Raw genomic sequence first — 10,678 nt, forward strand, 5'->3', positions numbered from 1 at the left:
GAGCATATGCTCCCATGTTCCAAAACACCATTCCCAGAGAGAGGTTGCTACAGTAGTAACAACTTCCAAGACACAAATATAAAATAGAGGTACTGTAGCAAAATAAACACATGGGTTATCTCCCAAGAAATTCTTTCTTTATAGCCATTAAGATGGGCTCAGCAGTTTTAATGATGCACTCGCAAGAAATAGTAGTTGAAGCAAAAGAGAGCATCAAGAAGCAAATTCAAAACAAATTTAAGTCTAACATGCTTCCTATGCATAGGAATCTTGTAAATAAACAAATTCATGAAGCATAATGCAACAAGCATAGAAAGATAAAACAAGTGCAGCTTCAAGATTTTCAGCAAAAAGAGAGGTGTTTTAGTAACATGAAAATTTCTACAACCATATTTTCCTCTCTCATAATAACTTTCACTGAAGGTAAAGTCAAGATTCCTTAGCGGAGTTCGATATGTGCAACTTAGTTTATATATGCTGCATCACTGAAAGTTGTAGATATTGCGTTTTTTCAGGTGTGTTCACTACCCATCCTGTGTCCATCAGATAGTTGCAAAGAACAACTTCATGGCAGTAACAATTTTACCTTCAAATGTGTTGATGGTATTCTTTTAGATGATAAAATCTTTTTGCTGGTTTTGTCTGCAACAATAAGTTTCTTCGTTGACTCTTAGTATTAAGAGTGGGATGTAATTTGGTCAATATAGGACATAATAGTATCACTGATATTTTGGATGATAGTGCATGTCTGCCTTCCTGTTTTATTTTAATGATCACTTTCAGAAAACGTTGACTAGACTCCCTGGTCTTATGATCTTGCGCTCGATTCTTGATATATCTCTTAATTTGACATATCATCTTTTGTGTCGTCTACTATTTAGTTTGACCTTAGCAATGTAATTCCTGTGTGTGCCCATGCTGCATAGTTTTTTTTTCTTTTCAGTGTGACATTGATGCCTTTCTGTCCAGCTAGATAAACAATTTGAACTCGGACCTTTGAGATAGACTTCATATAGTCGGTTCCTTTTATACATCTAAGATTTATGCTCTTTTATACATTGATTAGGAAAAATCTGGAACTGTAGGTCATGTAGATGCTCTGATGTGATCTAGTTGTTTAGACAATTTGCAAACTTCGTTAAGCTAAGATATGTGCTCTTTTATACATTGATTGATTAGGAAAACTCTAGAACTGTAGACAATGTACATGCTGTGATATGATATAACTGGTCAGATAATTTGTAAACTTCGTTACAAGGTCATACATGCTGATTATTTATCTTGAGCTCTTGTTGTTGCTTCACGTTTTTTTAGATACACAATAGCTAGCATACAACCATGACCATTTCGTGTAACACCCCGGCCACCCACCCACCCCCCCCCCTCCCCTCCCCGGCCAGGCCTGTTTCTCCTGGCAATTCTCTAGACTAGCCTCACAGACCAACACATGTTTTTTCTGCGCCCTTTATGCTCACTTATGCACAGCCCGAAAGGACTTTCCGGTCGATCACCTTTCCTCAAATCGCTCCGGACCAAGCACACTTAATCTAGAGTTATTTGGAGATGAGCTTCTGGGGAAAAAGTTGCACTTGTTGATATGAATATCCTATCAATCCTGTTGAGCCAACTAGGATATCACAGTCTGTGCATACAAAATTATAAGCGATTTGCATCCCCTCAAATAGGTAATTGGTGCCAATTCAAAGATTAAAACTTCTTGAAACCTACATGTTTAAACATGATTAGATGACATAGGTTTCTATTTTCCAATATAGATGCATTATGAACAATGGTTCAATACCAAGAACAATATTTGTGAGGGATTTCTGTTATTTATTAGCTGCTAATTTATGGAGAAACATTGGAGATGATCTGCTCTAATCTTTGGCCCGCTGTATATTTATGTTTCATAGTGGACACAATTCCTTTACTTCTTGGGGGCTATTGTGCAATTAAATTCACAATGGAGTATAGTTGATATATTCTTTATGCAAAATCTTATACTACTTTTCTTTAAGATATCGCTCTTCAGACTGCCTTGAAGAAATATTATATTCTATTGTCTCTGTTTCACTAAGCATTCTCACACTTCTTTTCCTTTGCTAATAAAAAGGGCTTCTAGATGGTTGATGCAAACTTTCACTTGTTCCTCCCACCGCGACTGCGCTGACTAGATCGGGCAAGACCTGTCCCCTCCCGGTAACAAACCATTAAGTTGCTTCTCCCCCATGTCTCCCTCTCCTCTGTATGCAGATCATAAAAACAGAAGCGGTGTCAGCGGAAAATAACATGAAGCTGCAGTGACATGTGGTGTTCATCATCCAGGGGTGGAAGATGAATGAGCTTGCTTCCATCGGATCTGCCCAGAACGGGGTCACTGCAGATCGTGTGCGAGGATACATGGAAGGCCAGCAACCGTTTTTCTCCCTCCGAGGGTGCCTCCCTAACTTGAGAACAGAAGACAAGGGAGAAGCTAAGCAAACGAAATAGACATCTTGCGCGGAACTTTTAATCCACTAAGTTCAGTCGCCAAATAACATATATAGTACCACTACCTGTATATCCTGTTACGCGTGTTGTAAAATAATTGAATACACCACTGCAGTTTTTCTATGTGATAAACTAGACTGTTGTTGCTTCTGTTTTATACAAGGCGGCTGACATGCAGCAGATGTCAGAATAGAATAGGTACCAACAGATCATGAACTGATTATTGTTGTTCCGACCTTTTGCAGGACTACTGATATGCAATGAGCATCAAAGTGGCGCCCAGAAAAGAGAACCACATCTGGTACTTACGCTGATTACCGATACGGGCTTAACTCAGCGCTCTTCAGATCATCAGTTATACATTCAAAGGCAACTAAACTACTATACATGCAAAAAGTAATAACAACACAAGCGCGGCGTATCGAAGTAACTGGTTGATTCATATACGGCTTTGAAATGTTACAAGACAACCGAGTAACTATAATTATTGAGAGCAATATGCACAACCTCAAAAAAAATTACCCTAACAAAGAAGGACACGCGCAAGATTACTTGGGGATAAGCAGGCGGACGAGATCGCAGGCGACATCGCAACGCTCCGTCATCTGGCGATCGATATCGGTGACGGGGGACCTTTTGCTGATCCCCTTGAATGCATTCTCGCACACATCGCCGGCATCCTTAGCGCCCGAGATGAGCTTCCACGCGCCGGTGTAGGCCCCAGAGTCGAACCATGGGCGAGCGTCGATGGCAAGGTCACTGGCGGCTTTCTCGTAGGCCCCGAGGCAGACGCCGAGCAGCGCATCTCCCACGGGAGTACCCCGGCTATTCTTGGCCGCTTCCGCGATGACCTCGCCGTTGTGCTCGGCGGTGTCGGTGGCGATCTGCAGCGCGATGCTGGCGAGGTCGTGCTCGGTGGATGCCTTGGCGCTCCGTGGGTCGGCTCTCAGCACGGCCACGCATTGGGATGGGTTTTTGGTCTTCTTGCATGTGCTGGAGATGAAGCCAGGGTCAGCGTGGGCGGTGAACACGGCGGCGAGCACGACGAGAACCATAGCCACGGACATCGTCGCTGCCCTCGCCATGGTGCTGGTATGCAGTTTTGCGCTTCTTATGTTGGTGCAGCTAGCGCAGGGCAACTCACATGTATATGGACGCTACACGGGATCGAGAAAATCCTTCTGATATACGATCCTCCTTAATTACACTATATCAATTCCGTTTGTTTGCTGGAATGTACTAATACAGTACCAAATCAAATCAAATTACTAATGAAGGATACGAGTAAATCATATGAGTAAATGAAGGATCAACAAGAATACCAGCAAATAAAAATGCTACTTACTCTTATTGAACGAATAAGTATCAATCTATCAAGGGACTTCTTTTTTTGATAATTCGGCAAGAGCTTCACAATGTTGCCACTGCCAAATCTGAAGCATAGCATAATTTGGAATCCGAGTTAAATTTGGCAAAAGCTCTACAATATCGCCAAGGCCAAATTTCTGTATTGTGTGCCACACCGACTAAAATATGACAAAAAGGATCATATCTTTCCCTACCTCAGGCAACAATGTATGAACTACCCTCGCATATTATATTTCAGAATAAAAGATAAAATTACAAATTTGGCATCGAAGCAAGATGTTGCCCCGGTTTCCAGTATTGGCCATTTGGAATTTCCCCTGACAAATTGGGAGTTAGTTCCAAAAGTTAAATAGTCAATTTGTAACATTTGGTTACGCATTGTGGGTGCCCAAGATGCCAAATCTGAAACATAGCAAAATTTGGCATCAGAGTTAAATTTGGCAAGAGCTCTACAGTGTTGCCAAGCCCAATTTTTTTATTGGAGGTGAGTATTTGTCAGTTGACTGAGAAATAACTCCATTCTCACTCACATGATCAAATCTCAGTTGCAACTGATGACTAGCACGGATCACGAAGAAAATCTAGCGGTCTAGAGCATTTGCAACTCCACTTGCCACTAAAAAAGCTCAATTGCAACTAAACTTGTAACTCATATGCACGAATCAAACGGTGTAGGACTTGACTGAGCACGAACTTAGTTCTAGCAAATCCCAATATAATGTTGGCCAAATTTATTAAGGATATCGGTACATAGACACAGAAAATCAGTTTTTCACACACGACCCACTTGATAAGGATTAAGGAAGGTTCTAAGTTGTTACTCCCATGGTTCAATCTTCAGCTGCAAATCTGCCATGACTAGGTCGATTTTCTATATAATTCAAGATCAAACGGGATGATATAATATGCCAGGCCAAAGAAAGAGATTTTTTGATAAGAAAAATATATTAATATCATGAAGATATTAATTACACCAAGCCTCTACGATGACGCAATGCCCTAATGACAATATAGAAGCACATTGCCAAAAAATAAAGAAGAATTATAAAAAATAAAAGTTTCGCTGCAGCAATCTATTTCATGTAGCAGTACGCCAAACACCACCAAGACATCACTAGAAATCCATCATCTTCGAAATCAATGCCTCTAATAAGGAAACGGTGCATAAGCATTGTCGTCGCCCTAATTAGTGATCATAGGTTTTCACCCAGGAGAAAGTCCACACTCTCAAAAACAATGCCTTCAACTAGGCTATTATCAGGCGCAACCAATTAAGTCACACCTTGGATTTTCACCCTGAAGATTAGACTGTGAACTTCTCATGTGTTGTCGCCTCCACTTGCCAATGCCGCGCTCCAAATCGAAAATTACCAAGCCAATTCCTCATTGCCACAAGGGCTAGAACCACCATTACTAGTCCTCAGATTTTGCGTTCATGTCATTCTCTAGCACTGACTTCACCATGGAACTAAAGACATGTCATAGATAGTAACAAGTTGCAGAGCTTCACATCGGTCCCTCTGAAACCAAATGGTCCGAAAACACGGTTGCGCGTGACCGAATCCCATCCGATCCGACAATTTGCAGGCATGAGTTGCCAGTCGAGTTCACCGGCAGAGCCTTTCGGAACTCGATAATTTGGCCAGGTTAATGCGAACAACCATCAAGCAAATCTTTGTCTTGGCGCAAGAGGAATCATAGGACCGCCGCTTTTGTTCAGTTGGCCGACCACCTCTGGCGGAGGAGCAGGCCGCCACCACCATGCCCGGGGCCGACGCTCAAGCCTTCCTCATGTTATGGGGATGAACCCATATCATCTATGTGTGCTGACGTCGGAGACAACAAGTTGTTGCAGGGGACATCAGAGTTTAGGGTTTGGTCTGTCCAAACCCATCTAGGATCAACACAGGCCGGCTCGCACCTCCATCGCTAGCAGCTGGCCACCTGCACCACCCACCACTGCAGCTCAATGAAACGTGCCAGCCCGTAGCACCGTCGTTGAAGAAGAACGGATGGACGCCGCTGTCTCTATCCAGATCTTGGCCAAGGAAGAACCGTCGTCACCGCGCCACTAGGGCTTTGCCTGGCGGTGTTCGCGGCAACCGTGGCGTGCGTGTGTGGACTAGAGGAGAGGAGGAGGTGGCTGCCCGATGCGTCCCGACGTGCCCGCACAGGTTTAGAGGCGCTTGTTTCTGTTTTGCCTCCAGTGCACGAACTAAAGTGGTAAAGTTAAATGAAACAACCAAAATAATTTTTTGCATGTAAAAGGGGATATATTAGGAGTATTGGTAACAAGGATGTCCTGGTCGCACCTAAAGAATACACTCAATCAGGCTTGGCGTTCTAGGTTTTCCAAAATTTTGGATCAGGTAATTTGGGATAAAATAATTTTGAGTTTCCAAATTTGACACCTGGAATTTGTGTAGAAAATTTGCTACCCGGCAATTCGGGTACTCGGAAATTCGGGTTTAGCTTCAGGTAATCCCAAAATGCCCGAATTACAAAGAACCGAGAAAAAAATTGCCAGCAAAAGGCACCGCAGCTTGCCCCCTCCACGGTCAACCGGAATTGCAGCTTGCCCCTCCACGATCATTCTAGTGCAACCATTTCAGGAGACGCGACATTAGGGAAGTTAGAGATGTCGTCTCATCGCGTCGAGAAGATGAGCAGCGACCTGTTGCAGGCCATGAGGCAGAAGGTAAGGACGGCAGCACGACGATGCGATGGGGCCTGGGAGGGGAGGGTGGGAGAGCCGGCGGCCTCAACAGCGATCGGTAGCCGCATCAGACGGCGATGGATCGATGCGGCCGTGGTGTTGTGGGGCAGTGGCAACTGAGACTGGGAGCGAGGGCCACTAAGAGCATCTCCAGCCGCGTTCCCCAAAGCGTCCCCGAACCGCGCCGAATTGATCGTTTGAGGGACGTGTTTTGTTCGTGCCGCCTTTGGGGGACGTCGCTCCCCAGCCGTGTCCCCCAAACGCCTCCCCCAAACATTTAAAATACTTTTTTTGATATTTTTATTTCAATTTCCACAAACTAATACATAATTTGGAACGTGGTTTACACGAATACACAGTTTGGAACATGGTTTTCCACAAACTAATACATAGTTTGAACTGTCATGGACACAAATATAAAATTTTGTAAAGAAACTAAACCTAACTAGGCCGTGCATCGAAGGTTTCCTTTGTTCGCTGCTAAGAAAGAACACTCGAGGGCACACTCAGTCACCTAAACTGGAAAATCCAGCGGGAGGATGGTACCCTTGTTGGTTCTACCGATGAGGCGAACATCCAGAAACTTCCGTGCACGTGTTCGCTGCGAAGAAACAACACTCAGTCGTCCTCCTCGTCGGTGCTATCGCCGTGGTAGTTCCAGCGGCAGCGCGTCTCGTCAAAGACCTTGACGCTCATGTCCCTGTCGCCGAAGTAGGAGAACAGGAGGATGAAGCCGGCTTCGAGGCTGTGGTGCCGCGCGAACTTCTCCCAGCCGATGTTGAGGTACATCTTGCCGCGAGCGTCGTAGATCACGTCGACGATCCACCGGTAGTAGCCGCACGCAGCCTCCCGCAGATGCATCGTGCGCGGGCGGTCGTCGCCGGCGACGTAGTCGGCGAAGGAGTCCGGCAGCCTCTGGATGCCGCGCAGATCGCCCTTGAGGACGAGGACGAACTCGAACAGCACGTCCGGCTCCACGTCCATCTCCGACGATGAAGACGACGGCGTGGGAGGCAACGGCGAGCATTCACCTCTGCCGCGGCCACGACCACGACCACGACCACGGCCGCGAGGTCGGCCTCCGCCTCTACCAGACATAGCGTCGAGTCTTTTTGAGATGGTGGCGGCTAGGATTTGGGAGAAAGGCGCTAGGGTTTGTGTGTGAGAGGGACGATGAGAGGCGTCCCTTTTATAGGCCGGAGGGAGGCGGAGGAGCGGTGGCGCTCATTAACAACGGCACGCAGAGCTAGGCGCGACGGGACGCGTCGCTGCGGCTCTGCGGGAACTGCACCGTCGCTGCGCGCCAATAACTTCCGTCGTGAGGTAGGCGACGGTTAGGTTAAAATTTATTGAGCCGCTGACGAGTCGGCCCCGCCACTCCCCGCCTCGCTTTTCGGTGTGTCCGGCGTCCCCGGTGCGTCCCCTGTGGGACGGGGACGGGCTCGGGACGCCGGACACCGTATCGGAGCGCGCCGGACAAAAATGGGTTTTGGAGGACGCGGCTGAAACGGTTTTTTGGGGGACGCTTTGGGGACGCGGCTGGAGATGCTGTAAGACCAGGAGCGAGGAGATGGGTCAGGACGAGAGTGGGGCACACACACACGGTAGAGTTTGCACTTTGCGGGGATATATTGGGCTGGGCCACAGGTTTCTGCGAGACATTTATTGGGCTCTCGTGTTTAGTTCGGACTTCTAACCCGAATTACCTGAATTAAATTCAGGTATTCAGAAGTGCTTCACGATGCGATACTTGGGTTTTTCATGTTTGGGAAATTCAGGATCGGGTTCAAGAAATTCAGGTTTAGGGTTTAGGATTTTATGCGCAGCATATAACAAACAAGAAACACTTAGGGACTGAAATTGGTGTGCCCACGGGTATTTAGCTGAAAGTTCAAACTAAATACCAATGGGCACACTAATTTTACATCCGTTCCAAGTGGGGCTGGGTGATGTAGTTGTAAGACAGAACAGTTAACCAACCTTGACATATTGGGCCAATAATTTACAAAAAGATCGATCAGGTGCATCCAAACTATTTTTCATATAGGCTCAAGCCAACGCTGGCAGGTTTATGTAAAAATATATGCCTAAAAGCGTTGCTATCGAAAGGTAAAATGAGTCAAACAGAAGGCCTTGCACAATACTAGTACGATTCAGATAATTTTATTCAGAGCTGTATTTAGAACAACTTGCAAGAAGCAGATTTATTCTTGATAATATACTCAACAGAACAAGTGGAAGCATGTCCGACTGTCAGCAATATCCACACCATATCTGCATAAGCTTGCACAGTTGGGACGTCCCTGAAATTAGCAGATTGAAATTTATCAGCTCCCTACAAACAAATGACGAAACAAGGCTGTGAAGAACATTTGTCCAGTCTCAAGAAATGCACGATGAACAATTATCTAATTAGGAATTTGCTAGTTCTCAGCTAGCTGAGAACTAATTTCGTGCTCAATCAAGTCTTACACCATTCAATTTGCATGTAACCATGAGTTGCAACATTAGTTACAACTAAACTTGGATAACATCATCTAACTGATAACAAAATTAGTTGTGCAAGAACTGGGGGGACCAAGGGAGTGGTGAGCATCTTTGTGTGTCTACATCACAAGGTTGTTAATGATCGAAAACATCGCACATGGTATGTTCTTTCGAAACAAGGCACAATCTTAATGCTCCGGTAAGCGGAACACGCATACTTTCTTCGTCCATAAAAGGATGTCGGAGATTTATCTAAATTCGGACGTATCTATACACTAAAATTGTCTAGATACATCTAAATTCATTAATTTAGAAAAACTTATAACATCTTTCTAATTGAAAGAGATATTAATTTTGATTGATGGGATTCAACGTCTAACAGAGGACAGTCTATTTCATTGGATGGTATATATACAAAATCAAACAGAGGGCAGTCTTTACCTTAGGCGCCTGCACCGCCCTCGACAGGCTTGAACTCCTTAAGCTCCTTAAAGTTCTCCCATTGCTTCTCCCACACCTTAGCCTCATAGAGCTTCTTGGCCCCTCCTTCGTTGACCTGAACCGTAATGTGATACATCGTGCCAGCAACAACCTGCTGCTTAACCTTCACCACATTCTCGAACTCCAGCAGAGCATTCTGCACAGGGCAGCGCCACCAAGATAATTAGTTCAACTAAAATGCTCCGTTGACATGGGGAAAAGTACCAATCCGGTAAATCTAGGAGGAGCGACTTTGATTGCTACGCTATATGGTCACGGTTACACATCTAATTGGACAGATTCGTGTGATTTAAAGAACTAAAAATTGATGTTCTTCGCAAAAGGGAAAGTCGAATTTAATAGTATACTAACTTTGATCTCCAACACCAAAATTAACTTAGATTGATGTGTTACTTGCAAAGCTAGAGAGGATCGTTGACCAAAGATGTGTCGATCGAGGCATCAGGCTGTTGAACACAGATTCAGTTCACTAGAGAGAGGAGAGGGGAGAAGGTCCAGCAGGAGGGTTCGAGGGGGCTTACGGCCTTGTTGTTGTGCTCGTTGACGGCGTAGCGGGCGAGGTCGACGATGTGGAGGTCGTTGTCCTGCCCCGCCGGCGAGTCCTTGATGCCGCCGACCAGCGCCCCGTCAGCCATGCCCGCCTCCTCGGTCTGGGTCTGAGTAAACGGTAAGACGATGGCGAGCAGTAAGAGCAGGGCAGCAACCGATCCCAGGACTCGATATTTCGAAACCTCCATGGATCCGGGTCGGGATTTATAGCGGAGGAGATTGGGCTGGCCCGATATTGGGGGAGGACACGACTCGTCGCCGATATTATTGTGCAGGGACAGGCGATGCGGTGGAAGCTTGGACGGGGCACGCGACCGGAAGGAGCAGGGCTGTAGGCGTCCTGCATCGTCTGGTCTGGCACGTCCGCCGACAGCACGTTCGTTTTCCGCAAACTCGCAAGGGTTAAGGGCATCTCCAACCACGCGACCCAAACCGCGCCCGCGCGTCCGTTTGGTCGAGCCGGACAAAAACGCGGTCCAGCGCGGGGACGCACCGCAAAAGCGGACGGCTGCGGCGTCCGGAACGACGCAAACCCGGCCCAAATCTGGGCTAGGTTTGCGTGGCCGC

The 10,678-nt window shown here is 46.1% G+C and overlaps 1 protein-coding gene across 1 annotated transcript; it reads right to left on the reverse strand.

Moving 5' to 3' along the window:
- Nucleotides 1–8,721: 8,721 nt before the first annotated feature.
- On the reverse strand, nucleotides 8,722–10,403 carry LOC124661365 (cysteine proteinase inhibitor-like). The gene is made up of 3 exons (XM_047199226.1): nucleotides 10,084–10,403; nucleotides 9,503–9,698; nucleotides 8,722–8,877 (listed from the first exon to the last, which is right to left on the reverse strand). The coding sequence occupies exons 1-2, from the start codon at nucleotides 10,297–10,299 to the stop codon at nucleotides 9,504–9,506; spliced, it is 411 nt and encodes a 136-aa protein (XP_047055182.1). The 5' UTR covers nucleotides 10,300–10,403; the 3' UTR covers nucleotides 8,722–8,877; nucleotide 9,503.
- Nucleotides 10,404–10,678: the final 275 nt, after the last annotated feature.

This window comes from Lolium rigidum, chromosome 6 (assembly GCF_022539505.1).
Source record: "Lolium rigidum isolate FL_2022 chromosome 6, APGP_CSIRO_Lrig_0.1, whole genome shotgun sequence".
NCBI lineage: Eukaryota > Viridiplantae > Streptophyta > Magnoliopsida > Poales > Poaceae > Lolium > Lolium rigidum.

What these genes read in the sequence shown, in the direction of transcription:
- LOC124661365 (XM_047199226.1), bottom strand. Translation starts at nt 10,299, where the DNA reads ATGGAGGTTTCGAAATATCGAGTCCTGGGATCGGTTGCTGCCCTGCTC. An exon ending in ACGAGCACAACAACAAGGCC is followed by an intron (nt 9,699 to 10,083) that starts GTAAGCCCCCTC and finishes TGCCCTGTGCAG; the next exon opens with AATGCTCTGCTGGAGTTCGA.